Raw genomic sequence first — 15,701 nt, 5'->3', positions numbered from 1 at the left:
GTATGTATGTATGTATGTATGTATGTATGTATGTATGTATTTTGAGTTGGAGTCTCACTCTGTCGCCCAGACTGGAGTGCAGTGGCCACTCCCGGCAACCGCAGCCTCAACCTGCTGGGCTCCGGCGATCCTTCTGCCTCGTCCTTCCAAGTAGCTGGGACTACAGGCACACACAACCACACCTGGCTAATTTTTGATTTATTGTAGAGATGAGATCTTGCCAAGTTGCCCAGGCGGTTCTCGAACCTGCGAACTCAGGCAATCCACTCACCTCAGCCTCCCAAAGTGCGGGATTACAGGCTAAGCCACTGAGCCCAGCTTCTCAGTTTCTCTTTTAAATAATGGAGGCTAGGCCAGGTGCAGTGGCTCACGCCTATAATCCCAGCACTTCGGGATTGCCTGAGTCCACAGGTTTGAGACCAGTCGAGCAACTTGTTGAGAACTCATTTCTACAATAAATCAAAAAATTAGCCGGGCGTGGTGGTGCATGCCTATAGTTCCAGCTACTTGGAAGGTTGAGACAGAAGGATCACCTGAGTCTAGCAGACAGATGCTGCAGTGGCCATGAGCGTGCCACTGCACTCCAGCCTGGGCGACAGAGTGAGACTCCAGTTCAAAAAAAAAAAAGGAGATTAGATTGATTGATGTTATGGATTTTTCCAACCATACTATAGATCTGTTCTGAAAATATTCCCTTGCAGTAGGCTGAGATAAAACTAGAAAAGGTGATGAAATAATTAATAGAAAGAAAGCAAGGATGACAAGGGGAATAACAAAAGAAGAAATATAAAATAAAACAAGACAAGAAGTGGAAAAAAACTAGTTCTTGGGAAAAATAAAGGCAAATTAAATACCAGAAAAATTAGGCCAGGGAAAATTCTAAGTTTGGGGTCCAAAAATTAAAAACAAAACAAAACAAAAAAACCCTCAATGTAACAAGAAACATCTGTAAGGTGTTATAGCTATAAAAAGATCTACTTTGGCTTGGCTATATGGCAAATTACCATTCTGAAAAATCCTCCTGCTACCAAAAGGTCTATAAACAGTAAGCTGCAAACCAAAGTAATATGCTAGCCTGAAACCACAGACACCTCAAGGATATCTGCCAATATGAGGAAAGAGAGTCTTGAATTTTTTTTTTTTTTTTAAAGACAGGGTCTCACTATGTTGCCCATGCTGAACTCAAATTCCTGGGTTCAAGTGATTCTTTCACCTCAGCCTGTTGAGTAGCAGGGATTACAAGCATATGCCACTGCACCCAGCTGAGTCTTAGGTTTTAGTGGTACCCTGAAGGATAGAAGACAGTGAGTGCCTTAGGCCCATATAAGGTGGGGAGGAGGATTCCAGTAATGGAAGAGTAACTTGAGCAGACTAACCTACCCTCAAATAGTAATTATAAAACCGGAACAAAGCAAAAAATGCAAGCACTTGAAAGTATTTGAAGGTGTGGGAGAATGACCAAAAGCAGGCATAAACTGGATGGAGTCTATGTGTGAAAAGAGATTTGTGAGTCTTCTTGCTAGACAGTAACTTCCCAATCTGCACAACTCATGAAGGCAGAAAGCTGCAGGCTTACTGGCTTCAGGTATCAGGGCTAAGTGGGCAAAGCGGCTAGAAAACCGGGGAAAAATATTGGAAGGGAAAGAACTGCAAAAGGGATGAATCCCAAAATCTACACACAAACTCTACCCAAATCTTTGGCTAACTGTTAAATCTATGCATGTGCAGAAGAAAGCCCACTGGGCCCAGTGGAAAAGAACAGCTAGAAACTGAAAGAAATGAGCAGAGATTTTAGCTGTATTCTACTGCAAAAGAGGCAGAGACTGGACAACACACTTAAGAATACAGTATAACAGAATTTGAAGTCTCTACAATGTATCATTCATAATGGCTAGTAACAATAAGAAAATGACCAATATGTAAATAAGCAGGAAGATGTAATACATACACCAAAAAAAGTTATCAATAGAAACCAATCCTGTGGTGAACCAAATGTTGCAATTAGCAAACAGGTCTTCATAGCACCAATTATATATTATAAATAGTCTCAAGAAAGAGGAAAATGTTTCATAATAAATGAACAGATAGATGAGAAATCTCAGCAGATAAATATAGACTTTTAAATGGAAATTTTAAAGTTGGAAAACACAATAAACCAGCTGAAGCAAAACCCCACAACTGATAGTAATTGATAGAAACGAAAACAAAAACAAAATCCAGGAAATAGGCAATCTAAAGACTATTAACTACCTTGACCTAATTAACATTTATAAAACACACCCCAAATAACTACAGAACAAACATTCTCTTCAAGTGCAAACAGAATATTCACAAGGTAGACAATACACTGGACCATAAAATGCACCTTGATACATTTCAAAAGATCAAAATATCACAGAGCATATTCTCTGTCCTTAATGGAATTAAATGAGAAGTTAATAACAGTAAGATATCTAAAAAAGTCCAAATATTTGGAATTAAATAGGTGCACTACTAAATAACCCATGGAGCAAAGAATAAACCAAAGGAAAATGAGAAAATATTTTGAACAAACTCCAATATATACTCCTTAAAAAAACTTAGCAAATTAAGAAAAGAAGGGAACTTTCTCAACTTGATAAAAAGTATTTGCAAAAAACATATAGCTTATAACATATTTAATGGTAAAAGACAAAATGACTTCCTCTTAAGAGTAGAATAAGGCAGAGATGTCTGCTCTTACTACCTCTACTCAATATCTCTGCACTGAAGAGCTAGCTAATAAAACAGGGGAAGAAAAAAGAACAGAAAGCATCCAGCTGGAAAGGAAGAAGCAAAATCGTATTCAAAGATAAAATGATCCCCTAGATACAAAATCTGATGGATGCTATAAAAATACTATTGTACAAGGTGAGCTCTACTTGAAGGAATACAACTGACAATATTTGTTACCAATGATAAAATTCAAATTTAAAGACTTTTACGGTAAGATCAAAACTGTTATCAAAAAGTGATTTTATATATTACGAGGGAGACCCCCCCAGAATTTATTTATAAAAAATTGTGCATTTATTCTTTCATGTTTAAACTTTAGTCACCTCCAAAGCACTCTCTGTTTGATGTAATATACCTACTGAGATGATTTTTCCACTGCTCAAAACAGTTTCTGAACTCATCAATTCTGATGCCTTTTAGTGCTTTTGCCATTTTTTTGTTTCACTTCTATACTGGGTAAACATCTCCCTTTAAGGACTATTTTCATCAAAGAAACAAAAAATGTTGCTCAGGGTGAGATTGGGTGAACAGGGAGGGTGGGGCACGTGGATCATACCGTTTTTGGTCCAAAATGCAGAACACTCAGCATCATATGGGCAGGTGCGTTGTCATGGTGGAAGAACCAGTTACCTGTTTGCCACAACTTGGGATGTTTCTTCCGCAAATCTTTATGCAACCTTCTCAAAACTTCCAGGTAAAAATCAATGGGTTTCCTAGAACATTCACCTAGTGGGGGAAGCCTGTACTACAAGAGGCCTGCCCTCCAAAAAAAAGATAATACTGGTTTTTGGGGGGTCCTCCTTGTGTATAGTGAAAATATGTCCACATTTGGAAGGTCTGAAAAATTCAGCAAACCAATATTTTACAATCAATGTGTGATGTTATAAGATCAAGCCTAGGTAAAAGATTCACTCCAAGTATTAAAAAGATCAATGGATTTTAATGTAACATTATTAAAGTTCTTTGATCTGGTTTTAGGGTTAAAATAACTAACCTTTAAGAAACTAGCACTTGTTGAGTTTTCGTGTAATACCAAAAAATATAATATGCCTTCCTTTTCTAACTACCTATGTGTGAGATTCAATTTTCTTCCTATACTTCAACTGAATAACATATCACAACAGATAAATGCAGAATCAAGCTGCCTACTATTAAGTCAGACATTAATGAGATTTGCAAAACTATAAATCAATGCTATCCTCCTTACTATTTTTTTTAGAAAACACAGTTATTTTTATCAGCCTGAGAAATATAGCAAGACTTCATCTCTACAAAAAAATTAAAAAAAAAAAAAGTAGCCAGGTATGCTGGCATGCACCTGCAATCCCAAATACTTAGGAGGGTGAGGAACGCTTGAGCCTAGGAGGTTGAGGCTGCAGTGAGCTATATTCACGCCACAGCACTCCAGTCTAGACAACAGAGCAAGACCCTGTCTCAAAACAACAGTAACAACAACAACAAATATATAATTTTCCATTTAAAAAATGGTAATTGTTTTATTCTTTTTATTTATTATTATTTATGTTTATTTTTATTTTTTGAGTTGGAGTCTCACTCCTTGGCCCAGACTAGAGTGCAGTGGCATGCTCCCGGCCACCACAGCCTCGACCTGCTGGGCCCCGGTGATCCTTCCGCCTCAGCCTCCCAAGCAGCTGGGCACGAGCTACCATGCCCAGTTAATTTTTTGATTTATTGTAAAGATGCAGTCTCGCCAAGTTGCCCAGGCGGGTCTCGAACCCACAGGCTCAGGCAATCCACTCACCTCAGCCTCCCAAAGCGCGGGATTACAGGCTGAGCCACCAAGCCCGACTGGTAATTCTGTTAACATGTAATGGGTTCATTATTTTTTAGGATAAATTATATACGTTTTAAACATCTCAGTTTTAATTTCTAACATGGTAAATATCAATAGATATAATCCACATAACCAAATGCTTTTTGAGGTCCTCAGTAATTTTTAAGAGTGTAAAAGGGTCCTGAGATTTAAAGTCTGAGAATCATTGTGCTAGATACTAGAACAATGTCCTTTAGCAGGCAAGAGGAGATGGGATCTAATATGTGAGAAGAAGAACTGACTTGCTCATCCATTATAACAGACAGGAAGGTAGAGTATGTGGGTACAGATGCTGGTAGGTGAATAAATGAGGTGGTAGAGGTCTGTGAGACACGGCAAGAGCCTCACTCCTAAGACAGTAGAGAATTAAGGTCAAGGGGCTACATCTTAAAGACACATCACACAGAAGGCTCCAGACCACAGCTCATCACTCATCCTCTCTAACCCTTAGAAAGCAGCATTAAAGTGGCCAATGTCTGAAACAAAAGGTGTCCTATCTGAGCCCCCGGAGTTGTCTGTCCGAAACTTTAAAAAGCATTTTGTAAAAGAAACAGAAGGAGTGCTCCAGGTATGGAAAACAGGATCTGTGGACCTTAGAAATAGAAGCAAGCAAAGGTACATTTTTCACCTTGTGATCAGAGCAGAGAATGAGATAGCGTATGGTAATTTACATGTAGAAGTAGTGCAATTTAATGGCTAGGGAAGGTTAGGGTCAGGTGAACAAGAAAATAAAAACTGTTTAAATGCCCAAGCTTACCTGTCCACTCCATCCCAGCGATATCCAGGCCAGATATTAAATCTGTTAGGAGGAGGTGCTGGACCATTATAGCGAGGTCTCACTAATGAGAAGAGTGAGAAAAAGAGATTCGTTACTTATGAAATTTAATTCAGAGCTGGATGGCAATGTGGAAAAAACTTCTACATGGAAATATCAATTGAGTTGAATCTAAGCTGCAGGCAAATACAATGAATTTAAGCTACGTGGGGAAGCCTTCTTTGCATATAGCAATGTATCAGCGCCCTAATGATTCTCTCTTCATGTAAGTCACCTCCAGCTCTGATGGTTCCCAGAAGTCCCACCTTTTTTATTTTTGTTCTCCTTGGCCTTATTCTTCTTGATGAAGTTGGCCATGGGGTCCCCTTCTCTTTCTTGTTCTCTTAGCATCCGATCCAGATCTTCATCATCAATATAGCGGGCCAGGGGTTTTTGCATCTCTTTCATTGCATCCTCCACATTTTGTTGCTGTTGCCGGCTCTGAGCAAGCCTTGGGCAAAAAGGAACCAAAAGCGTTTGCTATCGTGCTTGATATTTTCACCCCTACTTTGAGATGTACCATATTGATAAATTTGGAAAACCTCCTCATTCTAGTATCCTAGGCCAAATATTGGACAGGGTAAAATTCCCAGAATACCCACTGGAAGTGTGAAATATATCAATAATATCCAAAGAAGATTCAGCACATCAAATGTCCTGTTCCCAATAACAGCTTTGAAGGTACAACAACAAACTAACTGATAAGAAGAGAGAAATGACTTGCTCCAGCCACTTCCATTTGTGTTCCCTTTTAGTGGCTCCCTTACCCTTTTCCCCACTGGGCATACAGCTCATCTCTCTCTGAGTCTTTCTCTGCTTTCCTCCTTTGCTCTAAACGTTCCAGTTTCAAATTCCTCTTACGACCAGACTTATCACGAAATACAGTTTCAGCAAACTGAAATTCAGCTGCAATAGAAGATCACACTTAAATACAGGTATCCAAATCAAAAACAACATTCTAACAAATGAAATCAACTGCTTGGGATTCTAACGCCAAATAAGAATTATCTAGGTGTATATTAGTGCTAGGCCTGAGAAATGACATTTTTCAAGGAAAGAACCACTGGGACCCACTGAGAAGTTAAAATGGCACATATAACCAGAGCTGAAATTTGACAGCAATTAAAAGTGTAAGACATCAGGTATAATAAGCTACATTTTTAAAAAAAGCTACACAAGCCTAGTTTGGTCTCTGCACTTTCATATTTTTACCTTCAAATGCCATGGTTTCTTGGTCCTGTTTCTTGAGCTCCTGCTGCTCTCGCTGTATGTCAGTTAACACCAACCCAGTTTTAGCCCCAGAATACATGTGTGCAGCCTATGCAATGGAAAAGGGAGCATCCAACATTAATGAGACGATGCGGCAGTAAGCTCCATGGGTGTACAGTTAGTTGTATTGTCTGATGACCAGCAATAACCAAACTCAAAACTCTAGCTCTGTATTCTCATTATTTACCACCGGACTCAAAAAATATAAATAAAATTTAATTTCATGAAAAATGTAATTGCACCATCAAGTTTAAGAGTAAGCAGAAACAATATATTAAAAGGAAGGCTAAGTATTTGTATTTCTGACTTTTTAGTTTATAAACTGCACACATGAAGACTCATGCTCAGGTCACCTGACCAGAATCCAGTCTCAAGTTCTAAGCCCTCCAGTAGAGATCCACATTGATAAAAATATTCCATTTAAAGTACAAACCCAAGCAAACCTAAGCTCCTTAAACTGTGGATATATTTCAAGCTAATTACAGAAGATATGACCAAACAAAAACTTTTTCTAATATTCACTTTGTATCAAGATAGCAAACAGACCCACAAGTGGAGTACACAGTTTATCCTTAAGCAACTAAACTGGATTAATATTAAACTGTTCATGGACTAACAGAATACATAAATAGTGTCAAAGGATCTGGTTGAAACAGAGACTTCGCTTTGTTCCCCACAAGAGAAGAACTTCATTTCTTGGGGTGAAACAGGATGGTCTACTCCGCCAGGATCAGTCTTCAACAGAGAAGACTTACCTGAGAAGTCTGCCTCGAAGAGAAGAATGCATACCACAGGCTCTATTACTCTATTTCTTAACCAACTCACAAATAAGATTCCTTTATTACTAGTAGTGTTCATTTAAAAAATTTTTACATATGTAGAGGGTGCAAGTGCAGGTTTTTTACATGCATATATGATGTAGTTGTGAAGTATGGGCTTTTAGTGTACCCATCAACTGAATAGTGAACACTGCACACAATAGGTAACTTTTTGATACCTCAGGGTTCTCTTCAATACCTCAGAATAACTTTTTTAATACCTCAGGGTCACAGGTTCTTTTCAATACCTCACGGTAACTTCAATAACTCAGGGTTCATGTGGATTTTTTTTTTTTTTTGCTAATTTGTCATACTTTATCAGATTCAAAACAAAACACTGACTTCCTAGAAAATATGATCTCTAAAAGTAGTTTTAAGTATCTCTCTTTAAGCTTTTGATACAGAGATCTGTAGCCCAATTTTAACAGTAAATCACTAGCAGTAAATGATTACTTTATCCCAGGCACTATGCTAAGAGTTTTACTTACACAAACTCATTTAATTCTCACAATATCCTGTTGAAGTAGTTATTACTATCATCTACATTTTACACATAAAGAAGCTGAGATTTAGAGATATTAAATATCTTGTCCAAATCTCTTAGACAGTAAGTGGCAGAAGCAGGATTTGAATACGTGATCAGTTTGACATATGGTTTGTGCTAACTCCACTTTGCAAATACAGTCCTCAGTTCATTCATAAGAAAATAGGAAGTTTTTCTGGACCTATTAAAATGAGATTTGTAGAATTAAGAGGCCATAAAGGCAGAAGCTACTTGGGAAATCTGGTATTAATAAGTCTATCTGGGCTGTGTTATAGTCAGTTCTGCCTTCAGAGAGAAGAAAAGAGTTCCAAAGGTCTTTTAACTAAGATACAGTATACTTTCAAAAGCTACATCCCTTTCCTTTGGCTTGATTCTCTGGGACTTGTATAAATCTAGAAGAGAAGAGTCACTCTAAAAGAATGATTTGGTCTCTGAAAATTCTTACCTTCTTTCCAGGAGGCTGACTCCTTCGAGGTGGAGACAGATCAGAATCAGAAGATCTGGTTCTCTGTTTCCTCCTTGGTGGAGAGAGGTCAGAATCAGAGGTCCGGTGTCGAGGTCTATTCCGTGGAGGTGAAAGATCTGAATCAGAATCCTGGTGCCCTGAACTCTGTTTATGCCGTGGAGGAGAAAGGTCTGAATCAGAGGCTTTCTCAAAGTCACTTAGATAGGAAGAAGAATCCAGTGTGTGACTGTGATGTCTCCTAGGTGAAGAACTTATATGAAATTTCCTATGGCTGGGAGAATAACCTAGAAAATAAAGAATAAGTAAATTATTTAATCCCCTTGAAAGAATTTTAAAAAAAGAACTTACCAAATTGGTATACAATGTTTATTTCATTATCCCATGAAACACTGTCACAAGTATGAATGATATGGAAGAAGAGCAAAGTCAGAAACAACTTTTAAGACAAACGGGTAGAATATGGGGCTCTATTCCCAGGTGACCAGAGACTGTACTAGTATGTGAGATCTTAGCAGAATCATCTACGTCATAGTTACCCCATCCACAGAATGGTCAAAACAACTTGCACTCAGTGGCAAAAGTCAGAAACACCTAAAATATTCTGATGTCTTCAGACTAAAGGAAAACAACATATTTTAAATTAAAAATTAAAATCGTACTCAGGAAGAAAGGATGGAGTAGAAAACATCACCACACAGATCTAAGTTCTAGCTACTATATAAGAATCACAAATCACCATCCAGAGAGCAATCTTCAATATACATCAACAGTCTTTAAAACATCTACACCTTCTGACCCAGTAAATCAACTTCTTAGTTTTCTAGGAAACCTATTCACAAGTAATCAAATTTTCAGGAAATTTATCTAAAGAAGATGAGAAAATAATCCAAAATGGGACAATAGTTTATGTACAAAGATGTTCACTATAGAATTATAAAAGCAAAAACTTAGAAATAACTCAAAAACATGCAACATTAGGGAAATGGTTAAGTAAATTCATGTAACAGAACACCATTAAAAATTATATTAACATAGATGATTTTATGGCCTGAGGAAGACTGTGTTAAAAAAGGAGAGAGGGCAAGATTACACATGCAAAACTTATGTTCTGTATAGCCAGGGTTCAACTACACTAAAAATGCATACTAAAAAGGATGGTGGCTACAGTGATTGACTCTGAACGGCAGAATTTTGTGTCATTTTTTTCCTGCTTCTTTATACATTTCTGTACATTCTAAAGTTTTAGCAACAAACATGCTATACTTTTACATGGGATGGGAGAATAAATTAAAAGATACATAAAAACTTTACTTCCTGCCACTGTTAACTTTTTTTAACTCTTCTAAGCTCAGCCTCTCACTTTTCAAAACTTTTCCAGAGAAACTCCCCTCTCATACTTAATAAAACAAGAAAGGTGCAAAAAAAAATCTCCCAGGGAATAGGCCCCTCTCATGGACAGTCATATACTCACCCTTAGAACCAAGTTGCTTCTTATCTCCAAAATGGGATTTTGCTTGCTTTTTCCGTGGAGGAGAGAGGTCTGAGTCATACTCATGTTTGCTGTTCTTTGGCAGTGATGAATGAGAGGGTCCTGGCCCCTTCCAATGTGGGGAGTTCTTGCTAGAGGCTCTTTCTGGGGCTTTACTGCTTTTGGTTTTGGGCAGTGAATGAGTGACATCAGAAGCCAAATCGGGGGAGTCATGACGGGCCCTCCAGAGTTTTCGTGTGTCCGAGGAGTCAAGAGTCCTCCTAGGTTGAGATAAGTTAGGGGAGTTGTTATGGGCCCTTCTGGGGGAAGAGAGATCTGAGGAACCGTGACAGGCTCTTCTAGGAGATGAATCTGGTGAGTCATGACGGAACCTCCTAGGAGATATACCTGTAGAATTACGATGAGGCTTCCTAGGGGGAGAAGGATCTGGAGAATCATGACGGGCTCTCCTGGGGGGTGAAGCATCTGAAGAGTCATGACGGACCCTCCTGGGAGGAGATGCGTCTGAGTCATGACGGGCCCTTCTTGGGGGAGACGGATCTGGGGTGTCATGACGGACCCTCCTGGGAGGAGAAGGATCTGGGGAATCATGACGGGCCCTCCTAGGAGGCGATGAATCCGGGGAATCATGACGGACCCTCCTAGGAGGAGATGAATCCGGGGAATCATGACGGACCCTCCTAGGAGGAGATGAATCCAGGAAATCATGATAGCTATGTGAGAGTAGGTCTTCATTGTGGCCTAGACACAAACAACAAAGAGTAAGGCTCCCACAAATGTTCTATCTACCCCAAAGTTTCAAAAGATGCCCCAGTAGCACACACTCACAATTACTCAGAAAGCCAAAAAGGTCTGCACAGCTCTCACGCTTAGAGGCAACAAACCAGCACTCATGAATATCTTAAGAATAACCTTTCCTATTTGCCTATATTTTCAAAGCATTTTAAATTCATTTTTCATATTCTGCTCTGTAAGGTAAACAGGGCAGGTACTCTTGCTTTACAGCATGAAAACAGAGGCTTTGAGGAGCTGAGTGATTTCTTACCGATGGTAACAGGTACTAAGATGAAGAGATAGGCTAGAATCCATGACTTCTAACTTTCAGTCCAATGTTTTTTCTAAAACTTCATTTGTGCAGCGCTCCTAGTCAGCAGCTCCTACTAATATTTAGCCTAGATAATTTATAATTTGTACTCATTCTTCTTTCAAAAGGCAAATTCACTAAACTGTTGCACATCAAAATGAAATGCTGCTTACTATTTAACCCATGTCATTCTGCTCCTTGTGAGAGGGGGAAAAACTCACCACAAAAAACAAAAGAAGAAGCATTTACTGATCACCTGCAATGTGCCAATGCTTTATAAATTAAATCAGGTGATTTAATTCTCACAAGCTTAGGAGATAAATATTATTTCCATTTTATAGGTTAAACAGAAAGATTAAGTAATTTGCCAAAGTAAGACTGCTACTAAGTGGTGGAGAAATAAGTATGTAAATACAGATATGTTTAACTCCAGAGTTCATGTACAATCTTTAAAATATGCAAAACTTTAAAATAAAAATATGTAGCTGAGAAAAAGTACAGTTTGAGACCTTCACTTTTCAGAGGCATAACAAAATGAAATGTCTATAGCAACTGAAACATTTCCAAAGTCCATTTCTTCCTCTACCTCTATTGCTTGTCATTGAACTCCACAGCCCAAAGACAAATAAAAGCTGGGCAGGACCAAATGAATACTTATTAAATGGATGAATTAAACCAAATCAACTCCTTTACTTTGGGAACAGGCCTGTCTGACTGGAAGCTACCCCACAAAGAAAAGTACTCATGTCTGTGAGGAACCTGACAGTAAATCTAATCCATGAAACTGATAAATTCTATGACATTTATAAAAAGGCAGTAAGGGTCAGATATCAGTGAGCATATTTCCAGTAACAAATTGGGATGGGACAGTAAGAGTGAGGCAGAAGAAAAAGGACTGCTTAGAGTTGGGCACAGTGGCTCACGTCTGAAATCTCAACACTTTAAGAGGTAGAAGTGAGAAGACTGCCTGAGACCACAGGTTTGAGACCAGCCTAGGCAAGTTAGAGCGACCGTGTTTCTACAATAAATCAAAATATCAGCTGGGTGTGGTGGTGTAGTTCCAGCTACTTGGAAGGCTGAAGGCTGGTGTAGTTCCAGCTACTTGGAAGGCTGAAGCGGAAGGATTGCTTGAGCCCAGCCGGTCGAGGCTGCACTGAGCATGCCACTGCAGCCTCAGCAAGAGTAAGACTCCAACTTAAAAAAAAAAAAAAAGAAAGAAAGAAAAAGGACTATTTATGTGTGTGCATGCACACATGTGTGACTTCCCAGATATACATATATGGAGACCAGAAGACTCTCTTTGGAAAAAGAATTATGGAATAGACTGGAAACGTAACTATAGAATAAGGCAGAGAATAATGGATAAGACTGAAAAGAACTGATAAAATAAGCCTGGTAATAAAGTTTTCATTCATAAAGCTAAATAATAATGTATTGAAAATTAACATCTAGATGGAGGCCCAAACTTCACCTGCTTGTAAACCACTCATGTACCTAATCCTAATACCACACATCTTTATAATAAAGTAAGAAAAGAAAATTAACAGAGGCAATGGTGATCACTATAACTAACTGTCATTTTGTTACACATTTTTGCTAATCAGAATTGTAGGATAATTAGCTTAATGCCACAGGGTGTTACACAGAAAAACAAATCCTGTTTAAGATGTAATTCTTTCATCCTCCATGGGTGAAAAAAGAACAAGCATCAGGGATAACTGGAGTTAAACAGCTAACAAGAAGCAAGATTTTTATGAAAAAATGAATACAAGGGGTTAAAAACCAGCATGCTAAGCTGGGAGCAATGGCTCTGGCCTATAATTCCAGCACTAGAAGGCTGAGGTGGGAGAACTGCTTGAATCCAGGGATTCGAGACCAGCCTGTGCAACATAGCAAGACCTCATCTCTACAAAAAGTAAAAAAATAAATTAGCAGGACATGGTGGCACACACCTGTAGTCTCAGCTACTCGGGAGGCTGAAGCAGAAGTATCACCTGAGCCCGGGAGACTGAGGCTGCAGTAAGCCATGATTGTCTGTGGGGGATGCTTCAGTCTGCTAGGTGACAGAGTGAGACACCATCTCAAAAAAGAAAGAAAGAAAACCCAGCATGCATCCACTGGTCGGTCTTGCAGTGCCTGAATGACTGCTGGAACCAGGACTATGATTCACTAGTCTGTGTCCCTTAGAACTGTGTACCTACCAAGTTCTTGGAAAAGAAGGAGTAACTATGAAGCTTCAAGTGATGACTAACCAATGAGCAGCAGGTTACAAAATTCAAATGCCCACTAGCAATTCAACATTTCAACAAATATTTATTAAAGGCATCTCCTTGTGCTAGGCGGGAAGAATATCGTGGCAAATAAGACTAGTTTCTGCTCAAACAGATGTGACAAATGCCTTTTATCCAATTCCCAAGGACTCAAAAAAAGAACAAACTTTTTCAAAAGGGAATTAAATTGTTAACATACAAGTATAAAGAGTCTATAGTGGGCAAATGGAGGACAATGCACTGTAAAATACCAATATTTAAGGGAAGAACAGAGAAATTTACTAACACAAATAAAAAGTACAAAAAACATTGGCCCTTGACCCTTACATGAGCCACTTAATTACAGAGCAAGCTAGAGGTTAGAGGTGGCTGAAATCTCCAAACTCTGTTCCTCTATTTTTTATAAGCTCCTCTCAAAGTCTTGCCTATACACCAAGTGCTCTCCTACTGTGGACCAGAAAGGAGTGGGTGCAGAGAGGCCTCCAAATGAGTCGCTGACCTCAATAACCCCAAAAACAAAGCATAAGAGAAAGAGAGATACCCAGTCTCTAAGTTTCCATGTCTTACTACCTCTGAAGAAGTCCTGAAGTCTTTTCCCCATTATATTTTTAGAATCAATGACACACTGAAACTATGCATTCCTATAAAAGAAAAGTGTAGAAAAGGAAAAAAGCCCTCCCTGATTAATGGGAAATTCAGATTTATCTACTGCTGAAACATACCTCCCAAAAGCTTCCATTTAGCACTGGAACGAAAGGCCTCCATCTGCTTTACCTCTTCTGGCCGCTCATCCACAAACTCAGCCACCTGTGAGATAAGGATTCTCTATGATGAAGAAATTCACAGGCTCCAGTCAAGAAGCACTGCTGTCTCAAGAACCTGAAGCTATGACCATTCCTATTCCTAATACAATGGTACACACATATCCAAAATGGTCACGAAGAAACATATAGTCGTTCTTAATTATGTTTGCTCCATAAACATGACTATCATGGTACTGGTTAAATTGTAGATCTTCCTCTGACTAGTCAATTTCCATCCAAAGGTTAATTCTTTCACTACCAACCTTTTTATCAACCTGCTAGGTACACACCTGCCACTTGTATGCTAACAGCGAAATTCCTTTTACATTTTTACTTTTGTATTCAGAGCGAAAACATAGCCTGCCTCCCTGTCATGCCCATCACTAATCAAGGACTTTGGGCTCCTAGAAAATCTTTCTTGTTATAGGTAGTTTTCTTGACTCCAACCAAAGGAAGCCACTGAGATATACATAGAATGATGAGTCTTTAAGGAATAAAACCACATTTCATATCCTCCAAACTTCCAAACAAATTGGAACCTTCTCTATAGTATCCGTGATAAATGATCACTCACCCAATCTCTCCTTGACAGGGAACTCTTCTAAGGCAGCATACTGCATTTTTGAAAAGTATTCGAAAGTTCTTAGTTTTACTGGACTCATATTCATCTTCCTATCACTTTTTTGCAACTGATCTCCTTTCCACATGACAACTTTCAAAGATGGCTAGCATAATAAATTCTAGTTAAAGAATAGCAATTATGTGCAAGGCACTGTGTTTTGTGCTTTATTCATATTATCTAACACAATCCTCACAGTAAGCCTGCAAAGAAAGAGTCCAGCCTACTGAATAGCAAACTGTGATTCACAGAAGTTAATTAATTTTTTCAATGTTACAAACTAGCAAGTGGTAGAACAGGAATTTAAATCCAGATCATGCCGGGCTCGGTGGTTCAGCCTGTAATCCTGTGCCTTGGGAGGCTGAGGTGAGTGGATTGCCTGAGCCCACAGGTTCAAGACTCGCCTGGACAACTTGGTGAGACCTCATCTCTACAATTAAAAAAAAAAAAAAAAAATTAGCCAGGCATGGTAGCGCGCGCCTGTAGTTCCAGCTACTTGGAAGGCTGAGGCAGAAGGATAGCCAGAGCCCAGTAGGTCGAGGCTGCGGTGGCCGGAAGCAGCCACTGCACTCCAGTCTGGGCGACAGAGTGAGACTCCAACTCAAATAAATAAATAAATAAATAAATCCAGATCATAATTTACTACTTCTACTACTTCTCCCAAAATCCTCCCATCATTCCTCATCTAACCTAGTCTTGCTATCTCTCACTGGGCATTAAAAGCACAATAAAGCTGGGCTCGGTGGCTCAGCCTGTAATCCGGCGTCTTGGGAGGCTGAGGTGAGTGAACTGCCTGAGCCCGTGGGTTCGAGACCCGCCTGGGCAACTTGGCAAGACTTCATCTCTACAATAAATAAAAAATTAGCCGGGCTTGGTAGCGTGCACCTGTAGTTCCAGCTACTCAGAAAGCTGAGGCGGATGGATCACCGGAGCCCAG

General features: G+C 39.2%; 1 protein-coding gene across 3 annotated transcripts in view; it reads right to left on the bottom strand.

Moving 5' to 3' along the window:
• The window catches only part of BUD13 (BUD13 homolog), a 24,142-nt gene that overhangs the window by 3,570 nt on the left and 4,871 nt on the right, over positions 1–15,701 (bottom strand). The window contains exons 3-9 of one of the 3 annotated variants that reach the window (XM_021711295.1): positions 14,065–14,149; positions 9,971–10,729; positions 8,479–8,783; positions 6,615–6,720; positions 6,170–6,308; positions 5,669–5,853; positions 5,346–5,427 (exon numbers count right to left, since the gene is read on the bottom strand). In XM_021711295.1, the coding sequence (XP_021566970.1) occupies positions 5,346–5,427; positions 5,669–5,853; positions 6,170–6,308; positions 6,615–6,720; positions 8,479–8,783; positions 9,971–10,729; positions 14,065–14,149 (1,661 nt within the window). Of the gene's footprint in view, positions 1–5,345; positions 5,428–5,668; positions 5,854–6,169; positions 6,309–6,614; positions 6,721–8,478; positions 8,784–9,966; positions 10,730–14,064; positions 14,150–15,701 lie in introns of all 3 variants that reach the window. The other 2 variants (XM_008055907.2, XM_008055908.2) reach the window with 2 other exon arrangements.

Source organism: Carlito syrichta, unplaced genomic scaffold (genome assembly GCF_000164805.1).
Source record: "Carlito syrichta isolate Samal-C Ts95f unplaced genomic scaffold, Tarsius_syrichta-2.0.1 Scaffold302022, whole genome shotgun sequence".
Classification (NCBI taxonomy): Eukaryota; Metazoa; Chordata; class Mammalia; order Primates; family Tarsiidae; genus Carlito; species Carlito syrichta.
Note: the sequence above shows the minus strand (reverse complement) of the source record. Positions and strands in the feature narration are given on the sequence as shown.